This window comes from Terrapene carolina, unplaced genomic scaffold, assembly GCF_002925995.2.
Source record: "Terrapene carolina triunguis isolate 2854851 unplaced genomic scaffold, T_m_triunguis-2.0 Scaffold58, whole genome shotgun sequence".
Taxonomy (NCBI): Eukaryota; Metazoa; Chordata; order Testudines; family Emydidae; genus Terrapene; species Terrapene triunguis.
Window position 1 is genome coordinate 63,819,960 of NW_020664409.1, and position 19,245 is coordinate 63,839,204.

At 42.0% G+C, this 19,245-nt stretch overlaps 1 protein-coding gene and 1 pseudogene across 1 annotated transcript in view; both read left to right on the forward strand.

The window, feature by feature from the left end:
- Nucleotides 1–666: 666 nt before the first annotated feature.
- On the forward strand, nt 667–793 carry LOC112112918 (annotated as a pseudogene).
- A 3,702-nt stretch (nt 794–4,495) lies between these two features.
- STMN2 (stathmin 2) overlaps nt 4,496–19,245 on the forward strand; it is a 57,883-nt gene continuing 43,133 nt past the window's right edge. Inside the window, exon 1 of the mRNA XM_026659005.2 lies at nt 4,496–4,673. Coding sequence (XP_026514790.1) covers nt 4,655–4,673 — 19 coding nt within the window. The 5' untranslated portion in view covers nt 4,496–4,654. The remainder of the gene's footprint in view (nt 4,674–19,245) is intronic.

A 19,245-nucleotide genomic window follows, 5' to 3' on the forward strand; every position in this document is an offset into this window, starting at 1 on the left:
TCATCACATCCTGACGATGCAGCCTCAAGACACCTTCATCCATACAATACTGCATATAAATGCCACAGTCAATGTCTCTGAATGCATCGATTAGAACAGCTGCAACATGATGCTAAATAATGCCAGAGCAAGAACACAGCCTTGTTGGTGAGAGAAAAGGGAACTGTCAAGGACACAAACCTGTGATAATTAATTAATAATGATTTTCTGAGATCAGGTAGATATAAAAGCCATGAAGAGAGAATTATTGGTTGGGGTTGTCAAAGAGCATGGAAGTGGCCAAAGGTAAATTTAAGATGTTCTAAATGAGGCCTAACTAGTGATGCCTATTAGACTGTATAAAAGTCTTCCAAAAGTAAGTAGTGGGAGTCCCAGATTTGGAGTTATTTAAACTAGGTGAAGCAAAAGTCTGAAGCATATACCATAGGGAATCACCCAGCACTGGCAGGACAATGGACAGGATGCCCTAATATAAATCCCTTCCATTTCTTAGCACTTCTCTAGCACCAATATTCTTCAAAGTGCTGTGTAAATATTTATCCACTCAACACTACCCAGAGGCACAATTATTATCATTGCAGCTGACAGCTGGGGAAACTGAAGAAAGAGGTTCTAAGACTTGGCCAAGGTCACAGAAGAACCAGGACCAGCGCTCCTCCTTCAGCCCATGCCTCGCCAGCCATTTGGAGGTAATTAAGGGGCTAAGATCAAGCGTAGTATCTGTTCTTATCAGTTTAATAGCTGATATGTTCTCTATCTTAGAGCTTTATATTATTAAATAATTACAATGTTCATTCAGAAATCAAGATGCGGGCATAGTTTCTAACAACACACACATATACTGCAACATCAAACATCAGCCTTAGAAATCCACATCCTTTGGCCCACATATGAGAGAAACTTCCCCTGACAGAGAAGGACAAGCTTGGCTTTGCTAGGAAAATCCCATTTTCCTCTAAAATTCATGTTGCACTCACCATAAAAGGGCTTAGGATCCGAAATGATATATGGTGTGTCTGATCACTTACTCCCCAGCAATAATTGTCTTGTCAAGTGCTGGAGGTGACATTGATTGTCAAGTAATTTCTTGAGCCAGTTTCTCGGCAAAGAAATCTAAGGCCCAGTGCCCCTCCCCCTGTCCTCTGGGGAGAGCCAGCTTTTCTTCACATGCCTCACAGCACAATAAGGGGCCCTGCTATTCTGCAACATGTATTGGCTCAGAAATAGAAAGGGGGGAAGCTGCCTGAAAGGCCGCTGAGGTGAGAAAAAGCTTCCCCGATTTGGCTCAGGTCTCATCTATCCCTGCCAGGTGGTGGGGGGGGGGGGAAGCGGGGCGGCAGGGGCTGGCTCTGAGCTCTCTCTCTCTCTCTCTCTCTGTCTCCCCTGATGGTGGCCGGAGAAGAAAAGACACGAGCAGCCCCACCCGCGGACAGACGCAGGAGTGTCAGTGATTCCGCCCGTTCAGACAGCCTGTATAGCTAACCACCAGCTGCACGATTCAGAGCCTCCTTTGCAAATCACACTGGGGGAGGGGGGATGTCGATCTCTTCTGGGAGTGGCGCGGGGGGGAGCTTTGGGGTGGGGTGGACCAGGGGCAGCAGACAGGGTTCCGCCGGGTGTGTCAATTGCAGCCTGGAGCCACTGCGCTGCGGTGGGAGGGGGCTGCCTGGAAGGAAAAGCAGCTTCCAAACTGCACGGTAACAAGCCAGCGGCAATCGGAAGATCGCTGCTGTCCTTGGCAGGAGCCTCCGCCCGAAGCCCAGATACCGGCAGCTCCTCTGAGGAACCATTAACCTTCCGTTCTCCCCTTACAAACGAGAACTCCCCTTGGTGACCCGGCTGCTCTGCTTTAAAAAAAAATAAAATAAAATAAACCTCTTCTGGAGCGGGCAAGGCCATTGCAGAACGGAAGCGGAGCTTGTTTTCCGATGCTGTGCAGAGAGCCCGGGGGTGCTAGGTGTTGCATGCCATGGGCAGTTCATTAGGGTCAGGGTGCAGCAGGGCAATGCAGCCACCGCCCTTCCACCCCAGCTGAGCATTGTAGACAACCCCCCGGGCTCCCTGCTGCAGCCCGAGAGCTGAGAGCGGCTGGATGCCCTGGCTGGGGGGCGGGAGGAGGTTTCGTGTTTATCCCAGCGGGCATGTGACCTAGGGGGTGCCTAGCTATTGCTCATTAATTATTATTATTATTATAAAAATGACAATAGGAAGAAGCAAATCCAGATTTATCCGGGCCCCGTATTCAGCATCGGCTGCGCTGGGACTGTCTACGCTGTGGTGACACCGGCCCTTTTGGGGCAGGAGCAGCTAACCAGTGTGTGGATCTGCAGAACGTCCTGCCTTTCCTCTCCCCCCTCCCCCCGTTTGATGCAGCGGGTCGGAACTGCGCTGGTTCGAGTTGTGTCTGTAATATGGGGTGGGGGGAGGATGTGTGAGGCTATTTATTGCACAATCTTTTCGAGGCCTAGGGAAGTTTCAGCACCCAGGAGAGCTCCAGCCTCCTTCCTGGGAAAGGGGTTTATATAGGAAACATCCCGTTGATGGCCCAGAAGGCGGCCTCGAAGAATACAAAATAAGCCCCTGTAGACTAGAACTAGACACAGCTGCATTAATACGGGGGGTGGGGGAACCTGCCCTGTGGGACGTTAAAATGGGAGTGTCTGGCTTTCTGGCTAGGTCCCTCCATGAGCTCAGGACAGCACCTTTCCCTAACTCCAGCCTCCCAGCCCCTCTGCAGCAGGATGGTTGGCCGTGGGAATCTGGGGACCACTTTCCTACCGTGTGTGGTTGAGTAGTCCTGGGTCGGGCACTCTGGGAACTAAGCTCTTCACCACATTTCAGCAAGCTACCTAATCTTCCCAACGTCAGCAGGCTAATAGACTAAAGCTTTCTTGACAGCTCACCTCAAACAGCCCTGACGCTGCAATATGTCCACACTGAGGAGTTTATATACAACCCACACCCTTCAGCCTGTATTTCTCCGCCTGTACGAGGGTTCTTCTCCCCCAACCTACTTCCAGTCTTCTGCTCTCATGAACAAAAACCAACCACCCTGCAGATCGAAACTGACAAACACAAGGACAAGCGGAAAAGTGGCCACAGCCTCACCTCACCCTCTGGGCCCCGCTTTCAGAGGGGATGCTGCATTTCTTAGCATAATCAACCGCACTGGATAAATGACACTGAACTATTGTCCAGCACAAGGAACACCACTAAGCTGTGGCAAATGTGATAGTGAACGGTACATCTGGAGGAAGGAGAAGAGTACTGTTAGCCCAAGCACGTTCTGGAAGCCTATCATCGCAATGGAGAGAGAGAGAGCGAGATATCTTGGAATGGCCCCATGGTCCTTCCTCCCCCAAATTCGTTACCCCAGTTAGAAATTTTCCAGATGACTACATCTATGTGTGCCAGTGCTGTAATACTTACCATTGTTATTTTCTTATGCTGGGTAGAGCTGAGGATACATAAATGCAGTAAAGGATGATGGGACCACCTATCCGCCACTTAATCCCATACCATGCTTTGTACACTGCCTACACCTGGACAGTGACTTTCCCCCAACTAGAACATATATTCGGGTTACACCATATTCCCATCCATAGCTTCAGATCACTACCCAGATTTCTCTTAAATTGTTTCCAAACACGTCACTTGCTTTCCCCTGGATACAATGAAGGAAAACGTTTTCCCCCTCGATTATTTCCTTTTCTCCCTGTCCCTTGCCCACAAAACAGGTTTTTCTTCATCATGCTCCAAAACTGATAAATACCTTATAATTTCTCAAGTCCCAGGCAATCCTCTTTCAGGTGATGTTTTTGAGTATTCACTCATATTCCACACTCTTTTACCAAGCAGATTTCCATTGTTGTTTTGATGGTACATCAAAGAGGTGGCTAGTGCGATAATGAAATAATAATACTAATTTTCACATGGAGACTGCTTTGCATTTTCTAGAGCACTTTGCAAACATTAATTAGTATCCCTGCCATCCTGTAGGTTTTACCACTGAATGTATAATTGATGGATGAGTCTGGGAAACATAAAATAAATATTGAAAAGCAAGAACTTGCAGTACAAGCATTTGTGTGTGTTGCAACAGCCAATATACAGTAATGCACTGTACAGAGGTAAAACCATGTAAACTACTGTTATTGCTGAAACGGCTCAGAAAACCTTTGAATTATTTCCCCCTTTGTCATATCGGTGTTAAATTGTGTTAAAAATGCATTTGTGCATATTTTCCAGCTAGCAACAGGAGAGCTTTCAACCCCAATAGGCTTTTCATGTAAGACATAAAACATTTGACATGGACTGTACTATTAAAACTAAAAAGAGGGGGGGAGAGACACTCAAGGACTGATTTCCATTTCAAACTCCATTCTAGCACTTTGTACTCTCGCACCATTGAGGGATCAATATTTAATGCTTGGAGATTCTAGCTCCGCAGGAGTCATGTCAGGGGACCTCTAGAGCCAATCTGCTTGGGTAGACGAGTGATAATTATTCATGGGCTCCTGCCTCTTGCTCCTTCTCTTGCACAGCCCCACGCTGCTGACTCAGTGCCTTATTCAGTCTTCTCTCTCCCTCTCCACTGCTGTAGCTGGACCCCTTTGCCTTCACCGCCTCTGAGACTCTGCACATCCATCCCACCATGGCTAAAACAGCAATGGGTAAGAAATCGCATCTCTTTTTCTTCAGCCAATGCAACAACCACTATATCCTAGGACCACCGGCTGTCCTGGGTGCTCCCTTAGGAGGCCTTAATGTTTAGAAAAAGCCAAGACAGTGTTAAATCTTTTTGTTTAATCTTTTTAAAATCAAAAAGCAGGGAGGAGGGTTGGGAGCCCGGGGCTCTTTGGAAGTCTTAGCCTGAGATCTGATGGCAGATTGCTCTTGGGTGATTAAGGCAAATAAGTTGAACACTCATTTCAAGGAGATGTATTTGGTTTTAAAGAGAGTTTTTTGTGAGTGGCACCAAAAAAAAGTGCCCTTACCTATTCTGAAATGTGGTATGTGTGTGTTTTTATAAAGCCCCTTATCGCCAGGTCTCAAGATATTGCTCGCTCTTCATTTCAGCTATTTCTTAGAGATGATGTGTTAAAAGCAAAACACTTGTACAGTGAAACTGATCAGTTTCGTGACTGAAAAGGAGAGACACCTTCATCTCCCCAGCGACAGGATGTAGAGAGAGACTTTTCTCTTTTGCTAATTCGATACATAACCCGATCGCCTTGCAAAGAACAGGTCCGCCCTTTGTTTTAAGGAGGGAGGGGCTGGTGTGGGGTGGGGTTGGGGGTGACATTGGGTTTCTTTGTGTAACGCTGTGCACCGCTGCTCCCGGAGGGCACCTGCAGAGCTTAGCGCCACAGACTCCAGCAGCCCAGCACAATGCAGGCAGACAGACCCCACCCATACGGCTGCTGCAGCTGTCTCCTCCCAGGCACGCCCAGGGAGCCCTCGCCCAGCGTACAGTACCCTCCCCAGTCCCCTTAGACATTAAGAAGTGGGGAGGGAGGGGGGCTAGCGACGCAAAGGCTGTGTGCACATCACCAGGAGAACAAACCCAAACGGCTTTTGAAAGATCCACCTCGTTCCTGCTCTAAAGCCTGGAATCTTGTACCCCTGCAGTCTGACTGCACACAGAAAAGTAGGTCATTGGATAATAAAGGTATCCTCCTACCAGGATATTTTTTTCTAGATAACGCAGCAGCTTCTCTCCCCATCCCCCGCCCTGTTTTGTCGGGAGTGACAGGCTTATCTTTTTTACTTTGTCCCACTAGAGCGAACGCAAACGGTATGTGTGGACTCCGCAGCCCCGCCCCATCCATCCCCACTCACTCATTGTGGGTGTAGTTAACGTGCGTGGCTTTGCCTAATCTCTCATACCCTTTGGTATCTGAGAAGCAAGAAGGCGAGATGTCCACTGATTGCAGAGGCTCGGAGCCATGATTGCGGTTTTATTTAACCTTCTGGGGAATCGCCCCTATTTAGGGCTAAAATTAAGAGGCACAAGCAGGACATCCTCCCCCGACTCCTTTTGTTTCACTGCGGTTAACTGCTTTGTGGTGCAAATAGAGGTTGCAGTGGAGGGTGTGGAAAGCAGCGAAATGGATTAGCCACCAGACCAGTCTTTTAAAAGATCTCCAGATCATCAAATTCCTTTCTGCTTCCTTTGGAAAGGGGAAAAATGTGGTTGATACCTTAGAAATCAAAAAGTTTCAAAATAGTTCCCTATCAAACACCCCCCACCCCCACCCTCCACTCACAACAGCCACCCAGAATAAGGAAAGCAAGGTTTAAACACCTTTATCTAGCCTTCAGGGGAAAAAACAAAAACCAAGCCCACGTACTCACTACTGAATCACTGTGGCAATAATAATCCTGTTTCATTCTTGATCATTTGTCCAAAGTTAACATGACTCCTCCAGACATTAGTTCTACATTTAAAAACAACACTAGGATTCTCTTTCTTTGGTCTGAGAAATAATCCCTGGGGGTGGAAACCATTCTAACCTGGCATTGTCACCTGTAGGGAAAAGGCATGGGTAGATGCAAACAGACTGAGACAGGAGCTGTGGGAGTCTGGCCAGCCCTGCAGTGCTGAGCAAGTCATCCCCTCCCCATTGCAGCAAGCTGGTAATCAGTATTGATAATTTGTAGTCAGTTGGAGACTGATCACTGCAGAAGGCCCCTGTTAGGAATTCTGTCGCCATAGAAGAAAGGGCTCTTCAGTCTTTGATTAATGATCATGGCTTTCTTCAAATATAAAGGTTTCTGCAGCAGGGAGGTGGTTGAAATCATTAGATTTACCCAGAGACTGACTGACTAAATCTTCCCAGCCTGCCTATTAATTAGGTCCTGGTTAGCAAGCCTTTTTGCTCTCCCAAAGATATACAGCTACGTATTTTTTAAAACTTCTTTAAAATATTAATTGCATTGCAATTTTTGAAGAGTTGTTTTTTTTAACTATTTGATTAAGGATTAAATAGCTTCTTTCTATAAACTTCCCAAAGGAGTAATGGCTCTATTGTCTACTTCTCTAGTCTTTACTTTTACAGAGATTTGACTTTAGAAGGTACTTCAAGTCCTAAAATATAAGAGGACCTTTTTGTCTATTCCAAGGGCTTGCTTCTATAGAAAAGTAATGAAAAAGGAATGTGTTTTCTTCAGAAAATAAACTTTAGTTTTACTTGAAAAAAGGGTTATTTACAATCTTGCAAATCTCCAGTTGCTGTTAAATAAGCCATATTGCTTCTGGACCAGCACATGAAGCTTTTACTCACTTGTCCATTGAGGGGAATCACAATGGTTTAATTCATTTCCTACTGTAAACTGTATTATTACGAAGCTCTAAATAAGGGCTAGATCATGTCAGCACCAGAGTCAATAGCAAAACTCTCATCAACTTCAGTTGTGCAGGATCCGGCTCCCCATAATGCTTATGGCCCCAGTCCAGCAAAGTACTTAATCATATGCCTAATTTTAAGCACGTGAATAGTCCTATTGACTTCAATGGAACTAAACATGTTCTTACAGATAGGCATTTGCTTAATATTCTGCAACGCTAACGTAACACAGGGCCTAACTCTGAACTCCTTGCTCAAGCAAAATTTCCTTTAGACTTCAACAGGAATTTTGTCAGAATGAAAAATCAAGGCCTCAATATGCTTTTATTATTGGCCAATTAGGTTTTAGTTGTTGTTTTTGTTCTATATGTGTGTGCGTTATTCACTAGATTTCATATAACCTGACTGCACATAGGATTGCCATTTCTTTTATTTTTATCCTAAATCTTCTGAGCGTCTGTACAGTATGTGCCTCAGGTGGCACGTGACCAGGATTCATCACCAGATTTGGTCCGCTCGTTGGATCACTATCTTCCCTGGCTTGAGCCGGGTACTGATGGGCAGTGCAACGTGAACGCTGATCCATGCCCCCCTTTACTCTAAATGATACATAACTTTTGACATTTTGTTCCAAATAAAATCTGAATATATTTGATGTGTTTATTCGTATACCCACAATGTATTATATACATCTGAATGACCAGGGTGGAGGAGACACCAGAGAAATAATGGGCTATCCATATCCCACAGTTCTTCTGGCATCCTGGTAATGGGAGGTTGAAGCTCAGGTGGTGTGTAATGTCATTAGAACTCAGAAATGAATCTGAAAAGCCTAATCTAGTTTCCCTATGTTATGTCTTGTACATTTAAAGGCTATTTTAACATGTTCAGACAAAAATCTTACACAAAACTAGCCTTCTATCCCGGTCCTCCTATCTGCTTAATTTTAATAAGATTCTGTCTAATAGAAATACACTGACAAATTGTAAATAATACTTGTTCAGTATTGTTCAGTTCGATTTCAAAATTGTAATGAAGGGTGACAGGAAGGGTGGGCAGGATTGTGAAGCTCAACCAAGCATACTTTAGATCATTTGTATATTTCAGTCCTATTGATTAAAATGCTATAAAGTGGTTCAGAGTTTTTCTTCTATTAAAAAAACCCTAATTTCTTAGCTATGGTCTCAGAGTTGGATAGATATCCTGAAGAATATATAATAGCTGTTAAATATGTGTTCCCCAAATACCAGCATATAGCATTATTGTCATATCGAGTAAATAAATATAGATGTGAAGCTATTGATCTGCATATTATTTAATGTAACCATTTACATCATATTGTATAACATTTTCATAACTAAGGGTTTGATCCTACAAAGTGCTGAGCACTGTGGCCCTCAGCCAGAAAAGCACTTAAGTGGGTGCTTAACTCTAAGCAGGAGTCGTCCTATTGATGTCAATGGGACTATGTATGTGTTTAAACTTAGATATGTGATTAAGTACCATGCTGGACTCGAGCCAAAAATATGTTCCTGTCCATTATTATGCATCTTCAGATTGCACAAACCTACTAAACCTTCAGGTTTTTCCTTCTTATAAAAGTGAATCCAACTTTTTAATAACCTTTAATGTCAGAAAATTAAAATTAATATTCAAAGTATCAGACCAAGTTAATGGGAAATTACCTTTAAATGGTAATAAAAATAAGAGTGCCTAGGGTCCAGTGAAGTTAATAAGAGTTTTGCCTGAATTGGGCAGGAACAGATCCTATGATTCTAAACTTTTGTTGAAGTCAGCATTAGAAATACTTTCAGGTTCTATTATTATCAGAATCAAATTAGTGGAGATTTTTTGGTCACCAAAAATCTGCTGCCAAATACTAGTCATTAGAGAAATGAAGACTTCATATTGTTTATATTCACTTCCTGTTTTTAAAAAGTAGGAGAGTCTTACTTCTCATGAAAATTCAGTTGACAATTTTAAAAAAACAGCTCATATAGTCAAGAAATTACTGGGTTTCATACTACCTGACAGCACTTCTTCACCTGCTACCTGATGCTTCCTGGCAGGAGTGTGACCTCATATATTACATCATCTTATGCATGACATCACATAATTTTCTGAGCAAATAAACACAAAATACAAAAGAGTGAAAACTTCTAAGATGTCCATCCATTCCCCAGCTTTTATACCAAAGGCTTTTCATTCATCTATATATAATTCACTTGTATCAATTATGGCAATTACCATCTTTTTCCATCAGCAACTAATTTAGGATTTCATTTTTGCTCATTTCCTTGTGTTTGCAATTTAATGCTACATTTCACTAGATTTTGTTTTACACGGATAGTCTTTATTATTAAATAATGACTGCATCGATAGCTATAGTGCAAAGCTGCTAGAATATAATTATTTTCCTATAGTAATCAGCTTCTAGGTGCCTTAAAATTGACACCCAGAAATGGAGTCATCCAAATTTAGTAAACACACTAGAAAATATTTTTCCTAAGTGACCTGCCAAAGACCAAACAGCACATTCATGGTAGATCCACAGTTAGAACCCAGGAGAACTGAGATCTGCCCACTAGGCAATTACCTTCTGGAATCAAAGAGCCCAGATAGGATTATCTTTTCACACAGAGGTACCCCCCAAAGCCCCTTGAATGATGAGCATTTTGCCTTCTTACCTAAATTATTGGTCTTCAGTATTTTGAATGCTGACATTCCCAGAAGCTCTGCCTCCAAAAGCAATGCTTCCTGGAAGAGCAAACATCACATCATCAGTCAGAGTTACAGGCTGTTTTTGTGATATCTATCTCCCTAAAAACTAAAGCCAACAGCTCATACAAATAATACTATAAAGAAAAATTGTTCTCCTGCTATTATCCGATGTTATATATGTAAAAGGCTGACTGAGGAGCTATCTCAACTCTTAGTGATTATCTTCAAAAACTCATGAAAGGTGGGAGAGATTCCAGAGGACTGGAAGAGGGCAATTATAGTGGCAATCTATAAAAAGGGGAATAAGGACAACTCTGGGAATTATAGGACAGTCAGCTTAACTTCAATACCCAGAAAAATAGTGGAGCAAATAATCAACCAATCAATTTCCAAACACCTAGAAGATACTAAGGTGATAAGTAACAATCAACATGGATTTGTCAAGAATAAATCATGTCAAACCAACTGAATAGCTTTCTTTGAGAGGGTAACAAGCCTTGTGGACACAGGGGAAGCGGTAGATGTTGTATGTCTTGATTTTAGTAAGGCTTTTGATACTGTCTCTCATGATCTTCTCATAAACAAACTAGGGAAATACAACCTAGATGGAGCTACTATAAAGTGGGTGCATAACTGGTTGGAAAACCATTCCTAAAGAGTAATCATCAGTGGTTCACAGTCAAGCATATCAAGCGGAGTGCTGTACGGATTGGTCCTGAGTCTGGTTCTGTTCAATATCTTCATAAATTATTTAGATAATGCATAAAGTTTGCAGATGATACCAAATTGGGAGATGTTGCAAGTGCTTTGGAGGATAGGATTAAAATTCAAAATTACCTGGACAAACTGGAGAAATGGTCTGAAATAAACAGGATGAAATTAAATACCGACAAATGTAAAGTACTCCACTTAGGAAGGAACAATGAATTGCACACATACAATATGGGAAATGATTGCCTAGGAAGGAGTACTACGGAAAGGGATCTGGGGTTTATAATGGATCACAAGTTAAATCTGACTCAACAGTGTAGCACTGTAACAAAAAGAGCAAACATCATTCTGGGTTGGATTAGCGGGAATGTTATAAACAAGACACGAGAAGTAATTCTTCCACTCTACTCTGTGATGATAAGATCTTAGCTGCAGTATTGTGTCCAGTTCTAGGTGCCACATTTCAGGAAGGATATGGACAAATTGGAGAAAATCCAGAGAAGAGCAACAAAAATGATTAAAAGTCTGGAAAACATGACCTATGAGGAAAGATTGAAAATATTGGGTTTATTTAGTCTGTAGAAGAGAAGACTGAGAGGGGACATGATAGCAATTTTCAAGTACATAAAACGTTGTTACGAGGAGGGTGAAAAATTATTCTCGTTAATCTCTGAGGATAGGACAAGAAGCAGTGGTCTTAAATTGCAGCAAGGGAGGTTTAAGTTGGACATTAGGAAAAACTTCCTGTCAGGGTAGTTAAGCCCTGGAACACATTGCCTAGGGAGTTGTGGAATCTCTGTCATTGAAGGTTTTAAAAACAGGTTAGACAAACACCTGTCAGGGATGGTCTAGTTATTACTTAGTCCTGCCTTGAGTGCAGGGGAGAAGACTAGATGACCTCTTGAGGTCCTTTCTAGTCCTACACTTCTATTATTCTAGTATAAAGAACATGTATTCTACTACTGTATCAATGAAATGGATGGCTGAAGATTCAGCTTGGGGGATGTGGACTCTCCAAACTAAGGACCAGACCCTGCACCCATGGGAGTCAGTTGGAGCTCTGCTACTGAACTCAACATGAGCAGGATTGAGTCTTGCCCTCAGGTGCATGGGGCCACTGACACCAGGTAGTTGCTTTCACAGGATCTGCTGCAATCATACACACATATCTGAGGGTAGGACTGAGCCCTAAGGCTCTGTATTCCTTTGATACTGCCTAAGCTGTTGTTCTTTCTTTGATTTATAAACAATGCTAATCCTAGAGCAAGTATCCCTCTCTCGATACACAGGAGCCAACATTTTCACATTTACGTGTCTACTGTCATGTTCCCAAATCCATATTTAAGAACCTACAAAATAGTGGCCTGATTTTAAGAGATACTGAGCACCCACAACTCACCCTGGAGTTAATGGGAGTTATAATTACTCAGCATCTTTGAATCTCAGGACAATTTTATTTAGATGCCTGCATGTGGATCTAGGAGCCTAACTATAGGAACCCATCTTAGAAAATGGGGATCTGTTGAAACAGAATGTACTTCAAAATGTTGTGTGTCCGAGCAGCACACAGCATGCATATCTGCTTTGTGATTATGTCATTCTTTGTTACATCTGGATGCTTTCCCTTTCCTGTCTGCAATCTGGTAATAATATTAATATTAATGAGTGAAAGTAAATTTAAGCTACCCTTACAGGCCTGTGCAATTAAACAGGTACATAGAATTAACATCAAGTATTAGGCTTTATTGAACAATTTTTTTCATTGTTAGAGTATCACTCTAATCTCTGGCATGTGTGTGTATATATATATATATATATATATATATATTATTCGAATGTGAACAATCTGTAATTACAATAAACTTACTTTGTAGAGAAAGGGTGGTGTTGTGGTTAAGCCACATAACTGTGAGTCACAGGACCTGGGTTTTGTTCTCAGTTCTGCCACAGACATCTTGTTTAATTTGGGCAAGTTACTTAATTGCTTTGTGCCTCCATTTCCTCATCAAAAAGATGGGGATAGTGCTATTCATTTACCTCTGAGATGTGATGTGAAATTCAATTTCTTAAGGCATGGAAGTGCTTTGAGATCCTCTGATGTCATACAAGTTTTAAAAACAAAACAAAAAACAACCCCAGTGATCAGATCAAGGAATATGGCAACTTCCTTCCTGAAACTATATTAGTGTTATATTTCCTAAAGGGGTCTTTAAAATCTTTAGGATAGCTTGTAGTTGAAAAATTATACATCTCTCTCTCTCTCTCTATGTATGTATATACTAAAAGACTCGTTCGTGTTAATATATAAATTTAGTACTTCTATATACATTCCCAGTGGTGACCCCATGGCTATCGCTTTTCATCTCAACCCGATTTTCCACCCTTTCTAAATTTCTTTAAAAAATAAAATGTCCTTTTGGCCTAAGATTTCTCAATGTACACTTATTCTATTCCTCTTCCTATGTACACCAGGCCCATTCCTGCAGTTCTTACTCTGACAAAACTCCCATAAGGATCTAATGTTATTATTAGGAGTTATTACTTACATTTAAATTACAGAAACACCTACAGACCCCAGCCAGGTCAGAGCTCCAGTAAATGACACTCTGCCTAATAAGGACCCAGCATTGCAGTACCCAACATGCATGCATGAAAGTGAGAAATATGTGTATCCCCCTAGGAAATATTTACAATTAAAACGTAATGCATGAATCAGATCCTATTACAGGGGTGGCCAAATTGTGGCTCACAAGCCACATGTGGCTCTTTTACCATTAAAGTGCAGCTCACACTCCCCTTTCTCCGCCTACCAGACTGGGAGGGTGGAGCTCAGGACCTCTGCCTTGCAGTGGGGTGGTGGGGTAGGAGCCTCTGTCCAGTGGAGAGGGGGGTCTAGGGGCTTCAGCCCTGCAGGATGCACCTGCTGGGGCTCATGGCTTCAGCCGCAGTGGGGCTGAAGCCCCGAGCTCTGGCTCCTGGCAGGTGTGCCCCGGCTCTCAAACGTCTGAAGATTGAGAGATGCGGCTCGGAGGGCCAGTAAGTTTGGCCACCCCTTCCCTATTAATTCTCAAAGAGATTTTGTGGCAGTGACATTTGCAACCCATTTTTATAGTTCCTCGTTAAAGATCACAAGCAGCTATTTTGTGTGTATTTGTTTTCCTCAAACCTTTCATATGAGCAGAAAGATGAATGGACACCATTCAGCATTTTCATAGTCACTGGAAAAACAGCTTCTCTCTAGGTACTCACATTGGAATAAGACACTACGCAGAAGTCTGCACGTGACACTCCAAAGATTACATTGAAAAGGTGTAACACAAAAGATTGCATTTCTAATTTAATAGATACCTTTAGGGGTTTTTTTGCTGTCAAGATTGCAGTCTGATAGTTTGCAGTATCATAGTCTGGTTTTTATATATATAAAAATAAGTAGGTAATTACAACCCACACTCACTGTGGTTTATAAAGTGATTCTTCAGCATTTATTGAAGACCTAAATGTTTCCAAGGAGAATGACTTTTTGCCAGGAAAGCAAGATGCTACCTTTAAAAAATTAATAAATGCAATATTAATAATTCTTTCTTGGAAAATATTAATAGTAAGATATTCATTTTAAATCTGAATGTAATTAGGGATTCAAGCTACTCCCTAATGAAGTGAAATTCAGTTTATTCACTAGTAAAATTTCAGGAAGGCCAGGAGCTTATTTGGTGAACTTTAATGTGCACTGCAGTGAACTCCTAGCATAAATGTCTTTGCCATCTAGTGGCAGGAGGCCTGAATAGTAAATATACTAGTGAGAGTCACATGCAGTGAAGATACTGTGAGTGCTGTACAAATGTATTACCTATACATCTTGTCAATGGTGCACCAGAATTTTAAACCACAAAGCCCTGGGCCTCTCCTACACAAAGAATATACTGTCAAGATGTGAGTGATGTTTGAACAACAACCTAAAAAAATGCCCAGCCACTGAGCACAAGACAATGCACAAAACAGTTAAAGTAAGTCTGCAAGAAAATGTTTTAATATAATAGTATAGTAAAAAACAACAACAAAAAATCAAACCTACTTTCAATGTTGTTTTCGGATGTCATTACCTAGGGTTTTTTTTAAAAAAAGAACACTGAAAAAACAGCTCCATTCAGGTTCCAGAAAGAAGTGCACTTTCATGGTCACAGATGCTTCGTCCTTGTACCCCCAAGCACGACCCCTTCTTTTCATCCTCTTCAATTTATCCCTGGTCTGGTCCTCTCCTGGTTCCTCATCCCAGTCTCTTTGCCCAACCAGTTCCAGACTTCCCCACAAAGCTCCCCATCTGAGTCCCAGTCTCTCTCTTACCTCAGCGCCCAGTCATAGTCTGTATCTCAGACTTCCCATCCTAGTATCTTTGTCCCAATCTTCTTGTCCAGCCAGTGTGTCTCAGCCACACCCATCATCCCATCTCAGTCTTTCCACACTCCCCAGCTGGTTCCTACTGCCCTCTGCCCTCGTTTTCCCCACCAGTTCCCAGTCGTTCCCCCTATTACTAGCTCCCAGTCCCCATCTCCCCTCTTCGCCCTCCTCCCCAGGATGCTCCTTGTCCAAATCTACTCTGTCTGCTGCCACTTAGGTCCAGCTATTGTTCCATTTTCATTTCAGGAAGGCTGCTTCCACCTCCTTCATGCTGGCTGGGTGCCAGCAAGGGGAGAACTGAGAACACAAGATAGCCTTTCTGCACTCAGTTCCTGAGATTGACACTACAGTGTCCCCCAGCAGCTGGGAGGAGCTGTGCAGGAAAAGTCTTGCTTGGCCCCTGCAGCCCTGGGATGGAGAATGCTCAGTACACATGGACTTGTTCGAGAATTTAGCCAAATGCTAACACATTTCTACCCAGCATGGGTGGAGATTGAAATGAGATTTTTCAAAGGTTTATAACTTCGCCAAATTTGCATGGATTTTCACAGGAGAAGCAAAAGGCACATTTTTGACACAACAACCACCGCCCTGCCAACTGTCAAGCCCTGGTTCCAAAGCATGGAGGTGCTATACCTTCTCAGCTAAATGGTTGTAAGAATTTTAAAATGGGCAAAACAACACATGTTTCCCTAGAAAAACAACATATGTTTCCCAGTCTCAGAAATGGCTGAACTATTTTTGCTGAAACTTTCCCAAAAAGTTCAGCCCGAGGCAGACACCTGGCATAGAAAATTACAGCCCAAATGGTTGAAGTTTGGCAATGTTATAAGCAATGAAAAACAGGCTTATAAATGAAAAATGTTGGGCAACCTGCAAGACTCCATATTTTCTGATGTGGTGGCAGAGAAAAAAAATAGTGTTAGTCTTTGAAAAATGTAAATCGTTTTAGTACTGTTAATTTGTACTGGGTACACGTTTTAATATCTGAAATGTATTAAGAAATAAATACTTTGGCCAGATCTTCAGATGGTGTAAATTGACTTAAATGATTTATACCAGCTGAGGTTTGGCCACATTAATCATTAGATACTAAAATAATCATTGGGCCAGAGAAAGGGAAAGAGGGCAAGGGAATGACCCTGTAGTCTAGTGGTTAGGGCACCCACCTAGCAAGTGAGTGATCCAGACTCCAGTCCCCCTGTTCCAATCACTTTCTTTATTTATCCACATGGGAACTGCTTCACAAGGAGAGACAGAGGGACCCCAACATGAGAATACACTATAGCTCAAACTGTCTGTACTGGGCTATCTTGATTATCACTTCAAAAGTTTTTTTTCTCTTACGTAATTGGCCTCTCAGAGTTGGTAAGACAACTCCCACATGTTCATGCTCTCTGTATGTGTGTATATATATCTCCTCAATATATGTTCCATTCTATATGCATCCGAAGAAGTGGGCTGTAGCCCACGAAAGCTTATGCTCTAATAAATTTTTTAGTCTCTGAGGTGCCAGAAGTACTCCTGTTCTTTTTGCGGATACAGACTAACACGGCTGCTACTCTGAAACCTGTCACTATAGCTCAGTAGTTGGAGCACTCACCTGAGAGTATTGAAATCCTTTCTTCCTCTCTGGCAGAGATGGGGAATTTGAATCTGGGTCTCCCATGTCTTAGGTGAGTGCTATAAAAGCTATACAGAGGGAACCATTACTACCACCTCCTCCACAGCTTTGTGGATCACAGCATTCCTGTGATTTCTTCGGTTCCTAAAATGTAGGCAGTCTGATGTTCAGCCTTTCAGTGCCTATGTCCCTTTGTGGATCCCACCCTCAGCAACTCCACACAGGCAGACCCCTGTGCCAGTGTGGAGCCCCATTCAAGTCAACTGAGCCCAAGGGCCTGGGTGCAGGGATCCATCCATGCAGAGTCATTTTCATATGGGTACCTTTACATACATGGATAGTCTCACTGAACTTGACAGAAGAACTCATATGCATAAGTGTTTCCAGGATTAGAGCCTTAGGGATGATCACTAATTTTAAATAATCAGAAATCTATTTCTCAATGCAGTCTTAAAGATCAGGAAATTATCTATAGATATGACATATAGTCTGTGAGGGAAGGCAGAAAGATACCATGAAAGCCATGGTTAAGAATTGCCACCAAGTTTAAAAAGTACAGTATGCATGAATTGTTACAGCTCATACATTTATGCATTGATTTTAGATCTGCAGAAAATCATTGCAGTTCTATTACGCAAATCTGACCAAAGCTACTTGTAATGCAGGAAGCTTCTTCCAGTTTCATTACAGTAATGTTACAATTGAAGGTATCTCTCCAGCAGTCACTTGTCTTCTAGTCAATTAAAGAAATTTGTTTGCTCCACCAGCTAGGGTGACCAGATAGCAACTATGAAAAAACGGGACGGGGAGTAATAGCCACCTACATAAGAAAAAGTCCTAAAAAACAGGACTGTCCCTTTAAAAATGGGACATCTGGTCACCCTACTACCAGCTAATCAAGATTCAAACAAAATCTTGTCATAGGGGAAAATCAATCTTGTTACCCTCAAATTTTTCATATTTTCTGGTTAAATAATCAATAATGTTTTTAATCCTGATTCTTATTACTGATACATTCTAGCAATATACTATTGAATTAGTTTCTTAACAGTAGCAATCAAAATACTTTCATGTATTTATAGAGAACTGGGGGAATGCACTAGTTGAAACATAAATCAAGTAATTATTATTAATAAAGCATTATTTTGGTTTTAAATCCTACAGAAAGAAGTGGAAGCCATAGAATGACATTAACATTAGAAATAGGTCACAAATGTTACATTATTAATATTGCCTCCTACTATGCTTTCCAGTCCATTGATTAAATATTGGGTGAAATCCAGAACTCAAAGTCAATGGGAGTTTTGCAATTGACATCAGTGGGGCCAGGATTTCATCCCTTAATAACTTGATTGACAATTAAATATAACAACTCAGTTTTAGGAGTTATCAAAATTCAGACCTGCTTTAATAGGAATGAGGATCAATGTGTGATAGCAGAATACTGCAGGACATGGGCCACATCAGGTAGGTGGACTTGTTATTTGTGGCCCACATCCTCATGGAAGCTGCTTTCCTGACACTCTCATCATATGCTTTAGCTGAATTGCATTACTACACCTTACATACACTGTAATCCTCCCCAGTGTAGCAGATGCATAGGATTTAACCCTTTTCATTAGTATCACTCACTTCCAGGAAAATACTTAAAACTACCACCATTTCTATGCCAGATTCCGTTTGATACTGAAGGATTCCAGTGGCTCCATTTGCTCCAGATCTAGTTTCCTTCTCAAACAGCATAATAAAGGTGTGACACACAGGAGTGGTAGTAGGAGACAAGCCTTTATTTTCTGGTCCAGTCACCTGACATGGGTCACAATTACTCAAAGTTAGACCAATCACACGGCAGGGGTAAGCACCTATCCATGACAGTGACTATCGTTACTCACAGTATTCTGAAATTGCCAGCTTTACTAAACAAAGAAAAATAAGTTCAACGTGCAAATAAAATCACATAGATTTTTGTTTGGATTTGTTTTCAAGTTTGGTCCATGTAGACATTTCCAAATATACTAAGCTCTGCTTCACACATTTGCTTTAAAATCTGCACGCCCTGCTTCCAGTACTATCTCATGTTTTTGTTCAATAGCAGGATCCATTGAGCTACCTCAGCTGAGGAATAGGCCCTGTGTTTTATTTGTGACTATTAACAAGCAGATTCTCCCAGCTGACCTGAAGGCATCTAATCCACTAGAATGTTCACACACTTCTGGTTTACTTCCACTAAGTATGTTTCTGGGCCAATACTTACAAAGACTGTTACAAGTATTCTCTTTACTACCCTATCTCCTCTATCTCCTCCTCCTCTCCGCTCTTCAAGCAGTATAGCTGGCTTCATTAGCAAGGGCACTCAGATGTTTGGACATCTCTAGTCATTCTTGAAAGTGTGCCCGTCTTACTATATTCCAAAGACGCCTTACAGTGAATAGAGAAGATGCATGT